Below are 22,724 nucleotides of genomic sequence, written 5' to 3' on the forward strand. Positions count from 1 at the left end.
TTCTAGAAAATAATATTTACCATGTGATACAATACGCTTCATAGTACCAGTAACCAATAAAAACAAAAGATTGATTTTTTTGACTCAAAACCACGATACAGGCCTCCCCTTAAAAATTATGATCATTATTTAACTTTTTATTAATAGTATTTATTTATTAAAATTCTCAGATGCCAGTCAAAGAGGAATTAGATCGAGCTGTGCCTCCCCATGATCTTCTAGATGTATCTGCAAATAAATCAAAAGCAGAACTTGCAAATAGAGGTGGTTTAGCCAATAGACAGTTGCCTACATCCGGAAAGAAGTCAGGTGGACTCAGCAATAGTAGCTCTGTATGTTGTTTTCATGTATTTTAATTTGTTATTATGTCTAGTTTATCTGTTTGTCTTTTAAACACTAAATTGTTATGTACAGTGACGTATATGAATCAGAAATGATACTTACAAAAAGCATTTTAGTTGTCAAATTCAAGTTTACTATCTTACACCAGATACCTATTTGTATTATTCAAGATTATTCTACCTTGAACAACAGGGAAATTAAACCTCTACATCTTTATTGCTAGGAACTTAAATGGTTTTTTTTTTTATAGAATTCTGTTTGTTCTATAAAATGTTTCTTTTATCTCTGAAATAATGTCTGAAATAAAAGTCTTTCAAATAATATTTTCTTTTATTTCTTGAAATCTTAGTAAATTCTGCACATATCTATGTTATGTTATCTTTTGAAATATATTTCCTTTAGCAACAATAGGCTTTTATTATCAGAGTAAACCCTTCCTCTCAATTTTCCCATGTTTAAGGTAGTTTTACTGTTGGTTGTTTCCTTACATTTGATTATAAAAGAAGTAGGAAGGCCTAGCTTCACATTGTAGGTAGATTAAGCCATTAATTGGATCCTTTCTGCAACTCTTGTACAGGTAACAAAGTTTACAGATGAGTTTGCAATTAGACTTAGCTTGATCTAGCAAGTAACTGCTTTATTGTCTTTTCACAGATTTGCATTGCCATGTTGTTAGTATTGTGAGTGACCCAATTACATGATACATATCTATCAGGGTTCAAGGGTAAGGAGAACAGAATAATGAAATAAGAGGATGATGATTAACCCACACCAGGGGACTGCAAGCCCTGTTATCCCCAGGAGATCAGAACTGGATGTAATTATATCCTTTATAACTTAGAGTTGGAATGAATAAAAATTAATAACAAAGTGATGAATGTTTGGCAATCCCTCCTATATTTGATGGTATCCTTAAGTAAAAATTAATATTTCTTAAAAATTCTTTTTAATTTTCTTCAAAATACTATATTTTTACAGTTGTAGTTGGTATGAGTTCATTACAATTTACTTATTGGTTGCTCATACTATGTAGTGTTATGAATGCTTTTTCAAAGACTTGGCCTTTTCCTCACATTATAAAAATTCTACATTCCTTACATGAATTTTGTTAACATTTTCCTACATATCATGGTGAAATTTTTTTATTCATTTCTGTACAAGTCATTATACTCTAATAAAATATGTTTGTATAAATAAAATTGAAAACTGATGAATTAATTAATTTAAGTAGTTATTTAAATTTGTTAATTAATCGATATCTTCTTTTTTTAGGACAGTTTATAAAATATTAATAGGATTTTGCATGATAGAAGAGACATGAAATGTATGTCAAACTGAAGAGAAATTCTCAATGAATCTTCAATAGATTTCAATATGTGGGTTCAATGATTCTCGTCCGTGACACAGCGCACTACACTCCAATCCTTACATCATGCAACAGTAGCTCAAGTATTTGTCATGGGTTTTCAACAAACCAATATCACAAATTTTGCGAATTAATATTGTCACTGAGGTAGAACCGCACCTCGTTCATCATGAAGTAGAGGTTTGGTGAATCGAGTAAACGGCTTACGATATCCCACAGTAGCCATGTGCAATACCTTGCATGTTTATCATGATCTGTAGGTTTGAACTCTTGTAAAGCCATGATCTTGTATGGCTTCAGGTTCAAGTCCTTTAGGATATGCTGGCCTGTAGTTCTCGACAGACCCCCCCTGCGGGAACGGACACCTCATAGTCTTAGTGGGATTCTGCAATACCCATTGGGAAATATCTTCCTTATGTGCCTTGATCCTTTTTACAGGTAGACATTGATGCTTCTTAGCGAGCACAGATCCAGTTTGCTCAAACTTCTTTATGGGCTTGTGTATGGATGACTTGGCAGATGGATCATTGTTTAATTCTGCACAGAATTTTTCTTGCTCATTTGATTGATATGCCCTGTGCATACATAATATTCCTTGACAATGAATTATCTGGCATTCTTCGTCAGCAGCATATTCGTGTGAATACACTAGCGGTTGGCTTTATCTCAACTGTGTTTCCATCACAGCTACAGGTTGTGTTCCCCCTCCTGCATTTTTCCACTCTCACTGTTCAAGGTCAATGTGCATCACTGCTTGCTGTGTGGCATTCAGAATGTTATTGCTTGTTGCCAAATCAAATACACTAACACTCTTCAGTTTCTCTTCTCCCATGTCCAGTTCAGTTTATCTTGTGAAATTTATCTTTGCTTGTTGCTTCATTGAATACACTAATGCTTTTCAGTATCTCCTCTCCCAGATCCGATTCAGTTTATCTTAGGTCGCCTGTATATTATTAACTAGCCTACATTGTAGTTCTTACTTCTTGATGTTAACAATCTAATATCCTTATTTCAACTTCTACAGTTTTAATACTTACACACTTAACCACTTGCTAAGTAGAAGTATATTTCCTTCTTTCCAGTATAACAAGTTTTATTCAGCCGTAAATATTATAGATTATTCTTTAAAAAATCTAATTTAATATTTTACAATCATATTTTCCAGTTTCTTATGGTTTTAGTAACTAGATAGAGATTTTAGAATATTATCATAAAGTTCCTTATATTACTGGAGCTAGTTTGCCAATACCTTATCTTTAATTAAGCATAAATATTCTATTACTTTAGTTACTAAAAAATAATCCAATATAACACCAGTATATAGTCTGAATAAGATATAACTATCAGAAAGTATATTAGTTACCCAAGGGATATTAAATTATGTGAAGAAATTTACCTACAGTTTGTTTGACTAAAGTTTGAGATATGGGCCCATCATGTATATTCCTGCAGCCTCGATTGATTGTGACCAAAATTAAATGGCATCAATTCCCCAAATGCAGAAATCATTGTTACAAATTTTATTCTAATTGGTCCATCTAATCTGGAGATATCAACCAACAAAAAACAGGTCAACATATATATGTATGTATTTATGTATACATCTTTTCAGTATTTTTGATGCTGATATTTTTGTTTATTTCTATGTTTTTTTGTTTTTTTTTTGTTAGAGTGGTATAAAAAGTCATGATCTCAACAAGCAAAATTTTACATAATCAGTACACTTTCTATATAGTATAGTTATTGCAGAGCATACAGATTCTATACAGCTGTACTGTTTGTTTCGTTTTACAGTATATTATACTGAATGGCTATGCAGGATAACTAATTATGTAGCCAAGAAAAAATAACCACTTTGATAATAAAAAAATATTGACTCAAGAAAGAATGATATTAACCTTTAAATTAAGAAAAAAGTTGAATTGTTTTTTGAATTTTTTTTGTTAAGGAGTACGGTTTGGATGACAGTTGTGAAGGTTCTGATGATGAAGAAGATAATAGGAGACAGCAGTATATAGAATATGTTGGAAGAGAAGAATTATCAAATATAAATAATAGTAATACTATTACTACTGGTAGTACAACTACTACAATGGTTACTGGATCTGCACATCAGCAGTATGCTTCTGTCGTTCGCCAGCATACTCACCGACCCAGTCCAGATCCTTGGCTCTCAAGACATCAACATACTAATAAAGGTAACTTTCTATCCCATTTGACTGATTTCTTTTTTAATGACTGTAAATTCATTTACTTAAAAATTAGCATGTGTTCATGTTACTTAATTATTTGTTAATGAAAATATTCAGTTGCCATTTATTCATTTTCTGATGGTTTAATTTCTTGTATTTTTTTTCAGTTTGGTACAAAGTAAAAACATTTTTGAGTGTTGAATTAATAGAAAAAATCAGAAAAGCACTCTTCCTGTAAATAGAAAACTCCATTAATTTGTTGGAGTTTTCTATTGAAACTTTTATTTCTTAATAGGTACTGCCTCATGTGAGAATGACAGAGATACTATTTTCTAATTTTTCTGTTATGCACCTTGATTTTGATCGTTTGTTAGTGAAAAATCAACAGACCAATCACATTGACATTTTTTCATAAGCTAACTCATTCTACTGTCTTGTCATTTATGAAAGTTTAGGTCATTATATTTAAATGTTTTTGAGTTATTCAATCTGTTAATCTTTGGATCTTTATGACATATAAATACTAGACAAGGTTCATTTACATTCATCATTATTTTAAGTTGATAAATATAATATTTGATAAAACATATTTAAAACATTCATTTGTTAAGGATTTTTATTTTATAAGCATTTATCATTTTAATGAGGTGACTGAAAAAAGAAGAAATTAAGTAGTCGGTTCTTTTCTTTTTGTGGTAGTCAGTTGGTCCTACAGTACCAACCTAATACTTATATATTAAGATGTAATGGTAATACAAATCATATCTACTTACAAGTAAGACCTGGACTGACAGAAGTCCATTTACAAATTTATGTATTTCTAATTTGAAATAGATAAATAATTTAAATAATTGCTGTTTTTTCTATTTATTTTAATTATATGTTGATTTGACTCATACCATAGTAGTCGATTTAAAAATTACTAATAAGCATAATATCATCTGATAATGGTTTTGGGGTGGTATGAATGGAGAACACACTGTCATGGTGAGTAAAACTTGGTGACACTTCTACCATGGACAACAATGAAATTCCCTATGTCTTTGAATACGATAATGTTTCCTCCTCTTTCAGTTGCCTCACTATAGCAAAGAATTCTTAAATAAAAATCTCAAAAAAATGCGTGTTTAATATTTTATGAAATATCATATTCGTCAACTTAAAGTAACAATGAAGTTAACAAACGCTATCTAATAATTGTATGTCATACATATCCAAACATAACATAAATTTACAAATCGAATTACAACTTTAAAACGGTTAAGGATACTGATCTGAAATTTTGTAGTCGATAAGGTAATAAATAGAATGGATTACCTTCTGTAATAAGTATATGCGATTGGTCTGATGGATTTTTAGTAACAAGAGATTAAAGTAAAGATACATAAAAGAAGGCTCAAAGATTTTACCTTTTTTTTTATTCTCACTATGATAATATATCTTGAAAAATTAGAAAAGTATAAAATTTTAATATCTTCTAATACAGTGTAAAATAATCATCTAACAGGTGATGTAATTTGTTTCAAAATTTGATGGATATTTTAATTTTTATAACGTCTCAAAACTCAAGTGCACATAATTTCTGCATCAATAGTAGATATTATTTTCATCCGACTTTCAGGATAAATATTACAGAAATATTTTATATTACTATCACATTTTAATAAAGTATTCATAAAAATTTGCCCTTTTCAATTATACATGTTTCTGATTACGTTTAAAAAAATTCAGTTGCTTTATTTGAGAGGTTTTTTGTTACATCTGAAAAAAGTGCGTTTTTTGACTCAAAATTCTGAAGGTTGATTTTTGGCTAAGTTATTTTGGCTGATTATAATTAATAAAAATCTACAGCCAGATTGTTTAACATTTTAAATTATAAATTTATTATATTTTTAATTAATTGAACACGGTAAATCTCATCACTCATTTTTTATGCATTTTGTTTAATTTAGTTATATTTAATTTATATTTAGTTATATTTATTTTTAGTTATATTTTATTTAGTTATATTTACTGTTATTCTAACCCTGCTGATTAAGATTCTTCTTTTTACAGATTAATAAATGTTATATTATTAACATCATAATCAGGATAAATTTCTACTGTTTGTTATAGGCACTGCTTTAAGTGGTCCACCTCCCTCTTTAGCTGAACAATTGAAACAAGTTCTGGCTGAAAGAGAAAGAAGGATGTCTGGAAGCAGTGACACCAATAATAGTAGCAGTAATATTTCGCAAACATTGGCTGATGAAATTAGGCATGCTGTAAATGAGGCTAATGCAAGAGGTATTGTAATTCATCTTATTGTTCCAGTTTTTTAAGATTTTTAAAAAATTAATCGTTCTAAGATTTTTTAAAATTATTTTACTTTCTCAGCAAATATAGCTACAATAGCTATTAAAGGGTACGTGGAGCACGTCAAAAATGGATTATCAGGTCTTTTTAAATTTTATGTTCTAGAGTCCAATAGTTCATGCAGACCAAAAGACCATATGTATGTATGTACAGTTGCTGCTAAGTAACAGTGAGCTTGGAATTGCGATGATTACCACTCAACATAAAAACATGTTCCTCGCTCTGCAATCCCCCTTAACAAATAATTGTTCTATTTTTAACAAATGAATGCGACAATTATGAAGTGAAATACAATCTGCTAATTCTGTATATTATAAAATGTAATAACGGATAACAAAATATTATCTATTACTAATTACATGGTAAACATCGTGCTAGATGGTTATTACTGTAACTTTAATTACTTACTGGAAAATGAATTATCTGTTTAATTCCTCAGCTAGAACACTCTCCTTGCTGTCATCACTATCTTCAGTGTAATTGTCTCTATTATCACCATTACTATATAAAGAAGCAATGAAAGATTCTGTCAGATTATCTATTAACGATTCTCAGCTCCAATATTCACCTTCGATTTTTTTTTAACCTTTCCACAGTAAGGTTTTCAGTGTTCGTCGCTCATCTAATCTATTTTATCTTCTCATGATTTATGCACTTCTGACATCTTAAACATTATGTTGTGGCTTGCAACATATCGTTTTACTCTGACCATACCATCTCAATTGGATTTAAATCAGGATGGTAAGATGGAAGCCTCAGAACTTGATGCCCACTTCTTTCTAACAATTCAGAAAATCTGTATTTTTTTTGTTACTTTTGTTCAACTTAATTAATTCATACAATTGTGGTTTAAACATTTGAGACAAAACTGAAATATGATCTTTCTGTAGTCACAGTCATGTCTTGTTTCTTGCTTGATGACGTGTAAGTTTTTCAGAAAGAGTATTATGATATGGAGCATTGTCAATAACTACTACAGACTCGGGAGGAAGTTTAGGAACTAATTTTTCTTTAGCCGATTTCAAATAATTTTTAGTATTTATGCTATCATGGTAATCACCACTTTTTGATTCGCATATCTAAGTTAACATTGCGTTTGGAATAAAGCCCACTTCACCTCTGGCGTGAATTATAATTAAGCGTTCATCTTTATTTATTGGTAAATGAAGTCTTGCACTGCTGTTGTCAGCCCATGGTTTTGCTGTTGAATGAAATGATAAAACAGAAGATTCATCTAAGTTTATGATCATTGCCCAGTTACATTTTCTAAAATTACTGATTGCCTCAAGTATGAAATCGTTTTCTCTGTAGTATCATATTTTTAGACTAAAATTTTCCTTTTGTTTTCTGTTTTCCACCGCTTAAAACCTAATTCTTTTTAAACTAGTTTCACTGCCATGGAAATTAATTATAATTTTCAATTCTCTACAAAATTTGTTAACTGTTGGGAGATTCCCTATCTTTGAGTAAAATTCATTCACAGTTCGCCTAACCACATCTTTATCAAAATCATCTAATCCGGTAACTGGTTTAGTACATTTCTCTGTCAGGACTGATGAATGAACATTCTGGCCCCTTGGATCGAAGAAGTTGTATTTTTTCTTTTTTCTTAAGCTTCGAACTGCTTCCTGGAACTGCCACAGGCAGCTGCAATTTTCTTTTCACACTTCTGTGTAGCAATTAAATGCTTGTCATTTTTTAATTTTCCTACAGCTAAAGATTCTTTCTTCATGAAATCATATACATTGTTTACAATTTTGCACGCCTGTCTTCAGAGTTTTTTACCTTTCACAATAGACTTAAATTCAGCCATAACTATTCACATGTGAATGAACTACTTTAAAAAGTTTGAACTGTAAACCACAATAAAATTTTCTACAGAATATGTATTAATTGGCTATGTAACAAAATACATGACACACGCCAAAAGAGCCTTACCGAATGGCAGAACCATAGAACTAAATCTATATTACATTCTGGACCCAAAACAAGAAGGAATTTTTTTCATTACTTTTATAAAAGTCATACTTTATTTTTTTAATGTTTTTAAACAATTCTGTTTCAAATTCATTTTTTTGTTGGAGATCACTTCTTTATAAATAAATTTTCCCCACAAAGTAAGGTAGCCACTAAAATAAAATAAAAATTTTTAAAAACTTTATTCAAAATTTGGAAATTTTGATGCTTATATCTTATTTTGGTAATCATCATAAATAAAAAATCCCCCTTGATACTTGGTCTCCCAAATTTTAGAAAATGTAGACAAATTGTTTTATTTTTTTCTCAATATTTATAAAACTAATTTTTGGTAAATATTAGTGTTATTAAAAGTCTTTTTAATACAGCTAAATTGTGAAAAAAGATTTAATGATTTTAAATTTCATAGAATTTTTTATGACTATTTTTTTTCAGCTTTGTTTTACTTTTTTTTAGTTTAGAATTTTTTTACAAATTTGTAGAATGTTTACAATTTCTGTTTTAAAATACAAGTTTAAAGAAGTATGAAATTTCAATACAGATTCTTTGTTAATCGTTTAGCGATTAAGATATTAACTGTGAATATTTAATATTAAAAAATTGACCAGTGCTGCTGGGAAAGTCATGCATTACTTGCCAGTTTTTTGTTTTTTTTTGTTTGGTAGAATGCCACACATTCTACATTTTCAAATTTTTCAATTAATTTATTGTCTTTTAAGATATTGAGGAAATAAATTGTTGTAGAATAATTGTACTAGAAACAAAGATGTATGTAATGTTTATGCGGTTGAATTTTTGACATACTAGTTGTACTTTGAACTTTGTACATTGGTGTTGTTAAAAAAAAGACCTTATTGAAAGAAAAAAGGTGTATTAAATAAATTTTTTACTTTGACTGGTACACAATAATACATTATACAGATCAAATTATGATTGGATAGATATGATACTCCATGAATAAAAAAAGGAACTGCCCAAGTGTTTGTCTAATGAATCAAAGGAATCATACTAACATTGATCAGAGTATCATTTCAAAGTACATAGTTAATTATAAAATACAGAATATATATGTTATTAAAATTATTTAATAAATTATATTTATGTAATACATGAAAATACTAAATATAAAAAATAATTCACAATTGGGAAGGTGTTAATGAAAATTATTTAAACACATATCTGTGTAACATTGAACAGGATGCAAAAAATTAAGGGTTTTTTATTAATTTTTAATCAGTGTACAAAGTAATATTGCTTCTGTAAAAAAAAACCTTTTAATAGCATTTAAATAAATTGGTGGAAAGGATTTTCTTTAAATTGGTCTGTAATTTAATAAAAATGGTAAAAGCGTAAGGTCCTTTCTTGTGAGAAAGTACTGTGTTGAGTTACACAAAAACAGTTTTATCATCCGGTTATTTTTTGAGATTAAGTGACTATTTTTAGTAAAGATTGCACAATCATTAATGTAAATTCAAAGATAAGTTAACAGTTTAAATTGTAACGAATAATTAAAAGAAAAATTTTAATTAAAAACAGTTTAAACATACATTTATAATATAAATGATGATTGATGATAATGAAATAAATTGCGAATAGAATAAAATTACAACTTACATAAATTTAGAATAAATGTGAGCAGCTGATATGTACTGATGTAGGTTTCTTTTTTACTCGCTTTAAACTATTCTTGTGATAGTACAGTCAGTATCAATAATTTCCTATATCAGAAAAAGAGCAAGATTTAAAAAATGTTAATGCTGTATTTTTAATTTAGGGACAGATCTAAGGATGATTCCCCATTTAAAGTTTCTGATAAAACGTATAGTTTCTGAGATTCCTGTGTGGCCATCTTGAGTTGTTCACTCTGTATATACTACTAACGTAAAATAAAATGAATTTTTTTCTGTGTACTATTTTTATCTGCGATTTTATTATCCTGTAACACTTTACTACTTAGATAAAGGTATTTCGAAAGATACAAACATGTATCTCCAGCTGGTAATCCTTATATTCTTTAGACAATAGTAATGTCATAATAGAATAGAAAAAAAGAAATTTTCTTTACTAACTCAGCTACAATGGGAAATTATTATTTTTTTTTATTGAAACTACTAATAACAAAATATATTTTTGTTCAATAATTAAGTATATACAATCAATCGGTTTTTAAATTAGGATTATATCTATTTTTTATACTTGTGTGTATGTTGAGTGGCATAACAGTATAAGCAACCTGATAACAGTTGTAGATGACAGTTGCATATCAGCATAACAAGTCTACTAAAATGCTGGAGATATTTAGGCCTACAAGTGATAGTGCCATATTCTTTCTTTTCACCAGAGAGGCTGACAGATTAATTAATGCCTTCATTCTAAAAAAAAATAACTCTGATTGGTTCCTGTTCTACCTCAGGTGCTTTACTTGGGTCAGCCATAAAAGAGACTGAGACAGATAGTGTAAACTAGCAGCAGCCTAATGAAACCCTTTCTCTTGTAAAACAGTGTGTGTATGTAATGTAGTGTCACCAGTGTTTATGAATATAACACAGCCCAAAACATTGTTATAAATACAAATGTATTTATAAACAATGTTTATAAATACATTTGTATTTATAAACATTGTATTGGTTTTTGTTTTTTTATACAGTTAAGAAAGTACCTCAATCTTTGGCACCTCCACCTGCCACATCTCAATATTGGCAACAACATAGTTCCCCTTCTTCATCGGGAAGTGTATCGCCTGGTGTTGTAACTGCCGATCCTTCACCAAGTAAAGTGGGATCTACTGGTAAATGACAGTCAGATTAGTTAACTTTTTTTTTTAATAATCTATCTATAATTTAACTTAAGATTAATCCTTTTTAGATTTTTTTTAAACTTTTTGAAAAACTGCCAAAAGATTATATAGAAAATACAATAGCCGATAATCTTTTTTTACAACTTGTAAAAAAAGAACATAACATATGTAAGTTAATGAATTTATATGATTATTTTGAATTATATTCAGAAATGTCTGTTATTTTAAATAAACATTTAACAGTGTACAAGTTGTATATTAATTAATATTTGAAAAATCATTATATTATAAAAAATCCTTATTTCTTAAATCTGTATAATTAAAAAAAAAAGAAAAATATATGCGTGAAGTAATCTTCTTTGATTCAAAAACTTTTGTCTGTACGCTTTAAAAATTTTCACTCGTTTGAGAGAATAAAAAAATACTATTTTTTTCTAAGTCTCATGACTAATGTTTGTCATGAAGAAAACCTTGTCTTTGAAGTGTGTCTTTTCAATTACAGCTTATCTTTGAAGAGTGTCAGTGCGTTTTCAGACGCACTCCAAAAATTGTTGCGCTTCAAAATACAAAGATTAGTCAAGTATAAAAGTTCAGCTGGACTTTTGTCATCACATACAAAGGGTGGTTTGGCAGTAGGGATATTGAAGACGGAAATTTGGGAAAGGTATAAATGCTTTAGCCTCCTCTGCGTTCACATCTGCATGTTCTTTAGCATCATATCAAGCATGAGGTTCCATTGTTGGTTTTGCAACATATTATCATGAAGTTTCTTATGAATGATGGTGTCAAACCCTCTAAAATTTTGATTAGAATGCTTGCCTAATTTGGGGATATGATGTAACGTACCTAACTCTACAGCTGGGTAGTAAACGTTAATAAACTATTACAGTTTCTAATTGTGTAACATAAACTTAACACTAGGATCTAATTACTTAAGAGTTCTCGCATTTGATTGTCTTCCAAGAGATTTGTCATCATAACTCAACCAGAAGAATAAAATTATTTTTATTTATAAAAGAGTAGTTGAGTTACAACTCAGTGCTCCAAGGCTACAAAAACACAGTTTGTTTGTTGTAATTGATTTAAATTTTTATGAAAAAACTTGACACTAACAGTACAGTGATTCATATTCCATCAGTACATTTCAGAAATTGATGAATATGGCTATGAATAACCATGTCTGTGGTTTCATTTTTACTTAACAAATCACTAACCAACCTTACCAAAATTACATCAGAAAGAAATGTGTCGGTTCTTTTTGAACGACTGTTTATTAATTATTGTCTATTTATCGTATATTTGAATATTTAAAGAAGAAGTATATGATTGGTGTTTGTTTTAGATTCAAGTGATGTGTGGAGTCCCTCGCAGCCTCAAGAATTAAACACCTCTACAACATCGACTACTACTCCCGATAAAAAATCATCATCACATATATGGCATACAGCACCTGTACCAGACTGGTCAAAAGAACAGGTATCACATTAGTTATTGTTCAGTATCTATTTGTTAATAATTTTTTTCTGAATAATAATGATTAGTTATAAAGTTAATTAGGCTGTTATTTATCCTCTGGTTGAGTAATATTAAAATAAACAAATTAAATTGAAAAAATTTATTATGTGCAAAAGTTAAATATATATTTACATTACTTCTTGACATAATCCCCGCCAAAATTCAAGCATTTGTTGTATTGTGACATCACCTAGTGTATTCCCCTCTAAAGAATAGCCTCACCAAAGTACCCATCCATTTGTGAGCTCATCCATGAGTTCAGCATTGCTTTTGAAGAGTTGAGCAGCCAACCAGTTCTTCAATTTTGTGAACAAATGAAAATTAGACGGTGCCAAATCTCAGCCGTGAGAGAGGGATTGTAAAAAATCTTTCACTTACTAGTCAACAAAACAAGGTGCATATCCAGAAAGTTTATGAACTACTGCTATGTATAGTCATGTTCCAGTGCTACTAGTAAAGTAAGTGTGACTTTTACCATGAGATTAGATTGTTGCTGTAGATATTATTGTTTGTGTATATTATACACAGATGCATATCTGATAGTGTTAGATAACATTATATATTATTTATTTGGCTTTATTTATATTAATTTCATATTAATGAATTAATTGGTGTCATTTTAATTTCAGTGTTTAATAAAACATCAGTTTTTCTTTTGTTTAATTACGGCTATTTTTGTATAAATAATGAATTTTATTTTTAATTTAATTTTTAATTTTTGAGCTTGTTTGGTGAGTATGTATGTGAATCTACCATTTAAACTGTTCTTTTGTCTCAATATTGATTAACTGAATCCATCTCTTGTCCCCAGTAACAATACTGTCAAGAAATTCACTTCCAGTATTTCAGTATTGCTGAAGAAAAGTTAATGCTGTTATCATTCTTTTTATTTTGTTTATCTGTTAGTAGTAATTTCAGTACCGGTCATGCACGGTACTTACAAACACCCAATCTGTGTGTAATAATTATGTAAAAAATTAATCTTGAAATTTGAGGGAAATTTTGTCTACGTTCAGTATGTTCAATTTTTTCAATAATGAAATGTCACTTCCTTTCTCATTCTGCATACTAGTTTGCTCTTTCCTGAATTTCCTGTACCATAATTCATTACATTATTACCATTAACTGTGCACAGCTGACAGTGGCTCTTGGCTATAGATATTCCTTCTGTTTAAAAAAAAACAAATGGCACTACATACCCTGTAACTGGTAGGAGATGTAACCATCACTTTATACGTTATCATATATTATCTGAGTGGTGCAGAACCCTAATGGCAACGGACTGTATTTAAGCTTAGATATCTATTGCACGTACACATGTATAATATCGAAGGTTAATTTATTAATAACCTTACATAATTATCTTTAAATTTATCTAAGCATGATTGTTAGTTATACTTTATTAATTTTAAAAAGTTCCTTTTTTATTGAAATTTTCCTAAATATTACCAAGATTTTTTTAAAACTTACTCTTAGTATTGTAACCATTTTACCTTATTTAGAATATAATGAATTTTTATAAACAAGACTTAGAAATTCTCTGTATTGTGGAAATTGTTTTTTGCCTTATGATTGTAAAACTGTATCTTTGTATAGTCACCTACTGACATGATACAAAGTTAGACATGATTTCTTTGTTTCCGTTTGTTCACAGAACCATTTTACTAACAATCTTACTTCATGTTTGCTACAAGAAAGAATAGAGAATTATTTGTTTGTTTTTTGTTTTTTTTTTAATGACTGGAAGTTGTTTATGGTATTGAAATTCATAAAAAGGCTATATACAATGTGATCTAGTGCCTTACTTTGTGTAAAGGTAGGATTGTGTTGAAAAGTTAAAACTTTTTTTTGACAAGTTTCAATGAAGCCATCTACTTCTGAGAATTAATAAGTTTTATAATTAATGAAACCTTTTTATTTAAGCATTTTTTATTTTTTCATTAAATATACTTTTACCGCTATTGGTGTTTCTATAATATTTCCACTGATGTAAAACAATTTGAAATTGTACTTCAGCAAGGTATGTGAACAGTCAGTAATTTGCTGAAATGTTTAATAAATAATGTGAAACAAAATTAAAATTTCTTCGTTACTGTTAAGAAATGCTGAAATGAAATTCATTTCCGGTATGATTGTTTACTTTAATACAATGACCAGTCATTTTTCAATTCAGATGTTGATTTCATCTATTGGTTTTATATTAACTCTATGTTAAAATTAATTTTCATAATATTTAGCTCTGTAGTCATGTTTTTTCACAAAGTTTTAAATAATTGATAAACGAAAATTTTTGTTAGAAACTTTTAAAACAATTTTTCATTTAACATCTTCAAACCTCTGTGTTTATGTCTTATTTCGAGAAATTGGAACTGTTATAAAACTCTGCTAATAATGATCCAACTCTACTATTTTGCCACTTAACCTTTGAGCTGATATGATTAAATATTTTAATAAGCCGGTCTTATTAAAAAGTAATAGTTTTGTTGTAATTAAAATGTTTAACTACTAAATAATTGTTATTTGATACTGCTGTCTTAATTTATAGAATAACAAATGCAAATTTTCAATTGTTCATAAATATTACTCTGTTTAGGTGTGTCAGTGGTTGCTAGCTTTAGGCCTAGAACAACATATTCCCAAATTCTTAGAACAGCATGTTAATGGTAATGCGTTACTAACATTAGAATCACGTGATTTAAAAAACCTTGGAGTTATTGGTGATGATAAAACACGATTAAAAAGAAAATTGAAAGAGTTAAGAGTTCAAGTAGAGAAAGAAAGACGCCAGCACGATAAAGAACGTAAAGAAAAGGAACGTTTATTGAAGAAAGCTGAAAAATTAGCAGAAAAAGCTAACAAAAGGAAATGAAGGTGATTTTTACTCATTTTATTATAATTTTTTATTCATACCACTCTATTACTTGTGTTGATTGTTTTTATTTGTAAAGTAAATTTTGGATGTTTCACACTACATAATTCTATCCGTTGCGCATGCACAATAATCTATCAGGAGATGCTTTCATGTGTTCCAACAGAATAGTTAATTGTGCCTCCTTAGTTTATTTGAAACCTCTGATGAAAATTATTTGCAAATCAGTTGTATAGCATATATTGAGTTTCATTATTCTGTTTATAACTACCTTTTATTCAGTCATTATATGTCTATGTTGTTACTTAGACAGCGTAACTGTTAACTGATTACCAGCTGAGCATTGGTTCAAATGACAGGTATTTATTATATTTGTGATATAGTAGTTTGTACAGTCTAACACTTTTCTTATACATTTAGCAAGTAGAAGTATGTAATTTCTTTTAACTGGCAGCAAATGTAAAATTTTGTATGTAAAATGTGCACTGCATTATTACTGAAAAATAAATAAATGCTTTTCAGTGACAGGGCATAGATCAGTCAAATTTAACGTTTTTCAGACTAGTAAATAAAAAATGAAATTGTGTTTGCTTAAGACTGCACGGTTGAAATGAGAACTTCTACGGAGATTGTAATTGTTTTGAAATTTTATATATAAATATTAATGAATCTTTCATGTAGACTTCTCAAGAGAAATATCAAAGCCTTTAATTGATTTCTTAAAAACCAAATTAAATCATAGTATGATCTCGACTGACCCAATTGAAAGTACAATTACAGTGTACGGAACTACAATTGATGGAGACTTTTTTTAGTTATTCGGATAGATTTCAATCAAAAGTATTTATCTCACATGTTTTAATTACCTTTCTCATAGATAATACTGAAGAAAATATTGATTTACAAAATCAACCACAGCAACATTCAACAGAATAATTGATACATAGTTACAGTTGCACATATTGTAGCTCTAATGATTATACAAATGAAAAACAAAATTTTATTTATTACAGAATGTATCATCATGAAGTTATCCCAGGTCTTTCATAACCTACTGTACTCGTGAAAATAATGGAAAACATTTGCATAAAAATATGTCCTAAAATGCTTCATTTGTGAATTACATGTTGAAAATGGGGTTGAACATTTATTATAAACTGTTACATATAATGCACTTTGGTCTAGTGTACTGTATCTAAAAAAAATTCAAATTTTTCTAACTTTTCTTTATTTTATTCAACTTATCTTACACCATTTTATTCAGAATTAAATTCTCTACAAGTTTTGTTTAAACATTTTTTGGGTTTATTAACATTTAACAAGGTTATTGTATTTCAGGCATAAAAAACCCTGTTTTTTATGCCTAGATTTCTCAAAAATTACTGTAGATATGGTTCTGGGACCTATTTTATTCAATCAAAACCCATAAGAAATCACTAATTCTGCTTCTTAATTAATATCCTAAAAATTCAGTATGAACTCGTTTCACCAGGATAGCCAAAATCCGTGCAAAATTTTTCACTAGCCATAACTTGTGTTGAGACACAGCTCCTGACGATTCACTCAGTTCCGTACCATTCATACAATTACTGACAGTTCACTCAGCTCCATCTACACTATATAAGCTGAATCTGCACTAGAATCAGGCAGTCTGTCTCTGTCCATCATTCTAAGACTCATTTGTGTGTGTTACAGTGTATCTAATTCTAATATTATTCAGTGTAAATTAAGCATTCATATAGTTAAACATGTATATACAGTAAATTATATATTTTTGAAACAATGTAATAAAAATTTAACTAAATGTAAAATATGTTAATATATAATGATCATTATAATTTATGGAAATATATTCTTTAAAAAAAACTGAAAAATTTATTTTATTTACTATGAAACATGAACCGGCAAGATCAATATATAGAAAAAAGATACTCCTAACCAAGGTATGTATGGCACCAAGGCAAAATTTATTCAAACAACTCACAAACAAAGAATTTCAGGACATATGTTTATATGAACTTTTTCCATTATTTTCACGAGTATAATAGATTATGAAAGTCCCAGAGAACTTCATGATTACCTGTATATATATAATAATAAGTTATGCCTTCTTCCTGATTCATTGTAGATATATTGATTATACGAATGGAAGTTAATTTTATCTATATATATTTGTATAATATTAATTTATGCCATGTTTCTGGTTCTTTCTAGATCCACATTGTAGATCTAATGATTATACGAATGAAAATAAATAATTTTATATATATATAATATAAATATAAATTATATTTATATTAATTTATGCCTTGTACCTAATTCGTCCAAGTAATGTCATCCATAATGTTATGATCGTTAATATAATATAATGAAGACCTCAGGCAAAGAACAAGCTAAGTCCTTTTTTTTAAATTGGGTTAGTGCTGCCATCTATTAAATTTTAATGGTTTTAAAAGTTTAGTAATTTTGAGAAAAAACCGTCCATGTGCATGTTATTCACGTTTGAATATTATGCATTCAGGGAAGTATTAAACTATCTCACTGTTTGCAAGTAAAAATAATCAATGTTCAATCAGCTGACTACATCACAATGGAAGAATAATCTAAGTCCATGCCAGGTTTGAGGTTATCTTCCCAAATCAGCTGATTTGGAAGTTGAGAGTTCCAACGTTCAAGTCCTAGTAAAGCCAGTTATTTTTACACGGATTTAAATACTAGATCGCGGTTACCAGTGTTCTTTGGTGGTTGGGTTTCAATTAACCACACATCTCGGGGACGGTCGAACTGAGAATGAACAAGACTACACTTCATTTACACTCATACATATCATCCTCATTCATCCTCTGAAGTATTATCTGAACGGTAGTTACCGGAGACTAAACAGGAAAAAAGAAGGTTTGAGGTTATGGTAGGCATTATTAGTTTTGATATTGTTTTTGTGTACAAGTATTTTTATTTCTGTTTTAAGTGTGTTTACCTCAACATAAAATGAGCGAGTCTGATGAAAGTTGTAATAAAAGCACTCGGAAACAGAAAATACCTGGAAGATTACCTGATGTGTAGAATTATAATTATCTGGATTTACTTTTTTTGTAGTAATAATAAATTTTGCTGAAATCATTTTCAATGTTTTGATAGTTTTTGTATTGGAAAATTTGTTTGATTTTTATAAGTTTAGAATTATAATGCTAACATTTGCAGTTTTGAAAGTAATAATAAATTTTGTAGTTATAATATCATGTTAAAATATTTTGTAGTTTCTAGACTGGAATTGGTCTTTGACTTTTATGGACTAGGATTAATAATTCCCTGGATTTACATATTTCAGTTTTATATTTGTTTTTACCTTTTCCTAATTATAAAACTTAATTTATTAATTAATAAATAGGTATTAAAAAAATAATAATGTAACAAAATGAATCATTAAATGATTTTCTTAAATTTAAAAAAATATATAAATTATATTGTTGTACTAAAATCACTGTTTTCTAGAAGAGTCAAACGTCACTTTAAGTGTTCTTTGCCTGAGGTCTTCATTTTATATATATATATATATATATATATTACTTTGAAAAAATAACGATTGCCATAGGAGTTTTCACTTTGGCCGTGTGATCTTAAGCATACACAATTTAATAAATATACACAAAGTATACTCACAGCTGATTGTTTCTCTCTCACTTGGACAAACTTAGTTCTCCCCAGATTTACCCAAATGAGCATTTTACTTTAGAGCCTGACTGAACAGACTTATTCACTACCCAGCAAACTGTGTTTCCTGCACTCTGCTAAACTTGGCTCACCCGAATTTACACGAATGAGTATTTCACTTCAGAGCCTGATGGATCAAACTTTTTCAATGCCCATTCAAAAGTGTGTGGTGTGCCAAAAGAATTTTTCACTTCAATAATTTAATAATCAATCATTGGAGTAATTTGTAAGATTCTCTTATATTTGTAATAATTTTTATATATTTTGAAATTACATAACTTATAGAGAGATAATATGTGAATATATGTAAAACTGATATTTTTCATCACTGCTGGAAAATCACGTGTACAAGAGCTAAGTGTAACTATTCTTTACTTTCAGAATGGTCTTTTTATTACTCGATAATGTTTTAGAGTTCATTGTTTTTTGTGGATTTTTTTCAAGTATTTATATTTGTTTTGTTTCTATTTTTTAGATGATATATGAGAACAATCTGATGTAAAGTGCAATAAATTATTGTAAACATCGATATAATTTCTTATAATTTTTATCATTATTATTGGTAATAATGATAAATATTTAAGAAATTCTTTAGAAGTAGATGAAGAAGAAAAATGTTAAGAATTTATAACCGGCCTACCATGACACCAGATGTCTTCTAATTAAAATAAAATTAATTAATAATTTTATGTAATAATAATAATATTAAATCATTGTAAATATCAACGAATTTTTATTATTATTTAATAATTGTTATAGGTAGTGTAATTAAATAAAATAAGTTTATGTTTAATAAATGTATTATTTAGATAATTAATTGTAGGATATTAATTATTATTAATTAATTCATGATGTCTAGTTATAGGAGCAAACCTCTTTCTACAATAATAAATCCTATGTAATATATCATATCTCCCCTCCTTACTTAATTCTCCTGCCCAACCAGTCCTTCAGTGTCATATATAATAAATAATACATATATATTTGTAGTTTTATAATTTTATATATATTTGTAGAACACGTACACGTATAGGGTCAAAAATAAAAACTGGACTATTATTTTATAAAATTATAATTCTATAAAATATTTAAAAACCTGTATTATTTTTACAGTAAAATATTAAAAGTTTTTCTTATTGTTTAATTATAGCCTTTTAGTATACAGTTTTTCCTGTGGCAGTAACAGGTATTATGTTTCTCAGTAAGTGCATTAGATCATTTTGCCGTAACAATTTTTTTTCTGTGTAAACTAAGTTGTTTTCATAAAAAAATAATTGTTTCATATCCAAAACTGTAATGACATGGGGTTTTGGTTCTTTGAAGAGCAATGGAAGTAGTCTCAGTTAACCTACTCATTTAAAATTAAATTCTAAGCAAATTGTCTTATTAGAAAATTTTATTTATTATTTTCTTTCTTTGCACCTGCTGTAAGATTAAAAAAATAATAATTTTACTAGTAGGAATCAATTATAATATTTTTCATAAACAAAAAAGAAAAAGAAAAAAGTCAGATGCATACTCCTTGATAGCATTTTAGAGAAAGTGTTATTTAAATGTTATGTATTTAAGATTTTATTTGACTTTTTTTTTATTTCATTTCAGTTGTATTATACATAGCGCATCTTTGCTAATATTTTTTTTCATTAATTAAACAAATCTTGTATCTCAACAGATCTTATTTAGCTTAGAATCGGAAAATTCAATAAATTTGAAGCATTTATTTTAATTTTAATCTGCTGTGAATTTTATATCCTCACAAACATCTCAAAATAACTTTGCTCATTATAGTAAAAAAAAATTTGTTATATTTTATGAAGTTGCAAGTATATGAAACTGTGCCTGTGCTTTTAATTGGCCCTATATATGAAAATTTATATATATATAAAAATTTTCGTACATTATTGTTACTCCAATGTATTATTTTAGTTTTATATGAATGTGTATATATATATATATATATATATATATACATATAATGTGCAATTTATATTAAGAACTACCATGATGTAAACAGAATAGTCAAGAAACTTACCAATACATAATCTTTAGTCAGATCATTAAAAATTACAAGTACATGTATAAAACATAAATTAAGTTGCTGTATTGCTTCTGTAAACGTATTCATGTGTTTCGAACTATACATTAGTGGTTACTGTAATTTTCAAAGCACTTTCTTGAGCATCTGTAAACGTATTCATGTGTTTCAAACTATACATTAGTGGTTACTGTAATTTTCAAAGCACTTCCTTGTGCATCTACACACTACTTTAGACTATTCCCTTTCCTTGATACATTTCTGAACTCTATTTCTAGAATGCTCTTGGTTTTCTTTTCACTGGAATTAGCGCCATCAAGAAAACTTTATCCTTAGTGTAACCTACTTGTTTCATATAAAATATTGTAATCATTCTGTCATGTTATACAATCATACTCTTAATTAACCATCATTTTGTAACTATCTCGTACTTTGTTCACATTTGTGTCTGTCATTTTCACATCTACTTAGCCGTCTTTGAATATCTTATGCATCAAACTCAGGAATTTTTCACAGTATCTATAATGCTACTTTCAGTAGCATAATGCTCTAAATTTTGGTCACTCATAATTTTTCCTTTTTAATTGAATTGCATGAAGATCAGGCTGAACATTGGAAACTCTTTTTCTTTTTTTTTTAATACAGGTTTGTCACAACCAGCATTACAGTGATACAGAGCTGATATCTAATAAATACATTTTGTTTGTTTCTCTCGTGTCAAAATTGTATGCTTTATATAATTAAATTTAAAATGCCAAATGATGTTGTTTTAAGATTTTCTTTTGCTACTTTCTGCCAGTCATATGCTTTAAAATCGGAAGATGCTATATTAATGACAGTAACAAATTTCTGAAAAATAACAAAATATTCTTCTGGTCTTATAATTGTATCAATTTTTCTGTATTAATAGATGCCATAATGTTTTTAAAATACAAAATTAGTGTAGAACACCGTTAAATAAGTTTAGAGTTTAGATGAATGAATTCAAACTAAGATGGTAACCATCATGTGACTTCAATGGAGTACTCCCATTGTTTAATTAGAAATCTCAGACTTTGTACCTCACAAGCCAAAAAAAAAAAGTTGGAGCAAAGATGTAATCTTATAAACATTTCATTTATCTGGTTTTGGCTCTAGATGAATAATGCTAATATATAAAGTTCTGTGTAATTTAATTACATGAGTGTACTTTACAACCAAAGGAAAAATTCAGCCTTTGAATTTACTCTTAAATAGTAGACTACTATTTTCAATGAACGAACAGTTTGTTATTGAATTCAGTGTGTGTTTGTGTGTGAACACTTTTTTTCTCAAATTTTGATTTCGAATTTGGATTAAACATTGTTGATCTTTTTAGTTTAATACATTTGTTAATTACATTTTTTTGAAGCTGAAGTAATATAGTATGTTGGAATGTTGTTTTCTGTTGCCTATGTATTTGGTAAAGGTTCTGATAGCATCTTCATGTTTTTTATTTTAAAAATTGATGCAATGTCAGATTTTTTATCTAATTCTTTCCATAAGTCAATAATTTTATTTCAAATATTTCAATTTTTTTTATTTTA

General features: G+C 28.4%; 1 protein-coding gene across 2 annotated transcripts in view; it reads left to right on the plus strand.

Moving 5' to 3' along the window:
• Spn (protein phosphatase 1 regulatory subunit spinophilin) overlaps nt 1-22,724 on the plus strand; it is a 470,769-nt gene that overhangs the window by 442,888 nt on the left and 5,157 nt on the right. Inside the window, exons 26-32 of one of the 2 annotated variants that reach the window (XM_075368964.1) lie at nt 171-332; nt 3,657-3,906; nt 6,016-6,186; nt 10,880-11,020; nt 12,372-12,505; nt 15,138-15,415; nt 19,600-20,528. In XM_075368964.1, the coding sequence (XP_075225079.1) occupies nt 171-332; nt 3,657-3,906; nt 6,016-6,186; nt 10,880-11,020; nt 12,372-12,505; nt 15,138-15,413 (1,134 nt within the window). In that variant the 3' untranslated portion in view covers nt 15,414-15,415; nt 19,600-20,528. Of the gene's footprint in view, nt 1-170; nt 333-3,656; nt 3,907-6,015; nt 6,187-10,879; nt 11,021-12,371; nt 12,506-15,137; nt 15,416-19,599; nt 20,529-22,724 lie in introns of those variants that run through there. The other variant, XM_075368965.1, reaches the window with a different exon arrangement.

Source organism: Lycorma delicatula, chromosome 6 (assembly GCF_047948215.1).
Source record: "Lycorma delicatula isolate Av1 chromosome 6, ASM4794821v1, whole genome shotgun sequence".
In the NCBI taxonomy this organism is placed as follows: domain Eukaryota; kingdom Metazoa; phylum Arthropoda; class Insecta; order Hemiptera; family Fulgoridae; genus Lycorma; species Lycorma delicatula.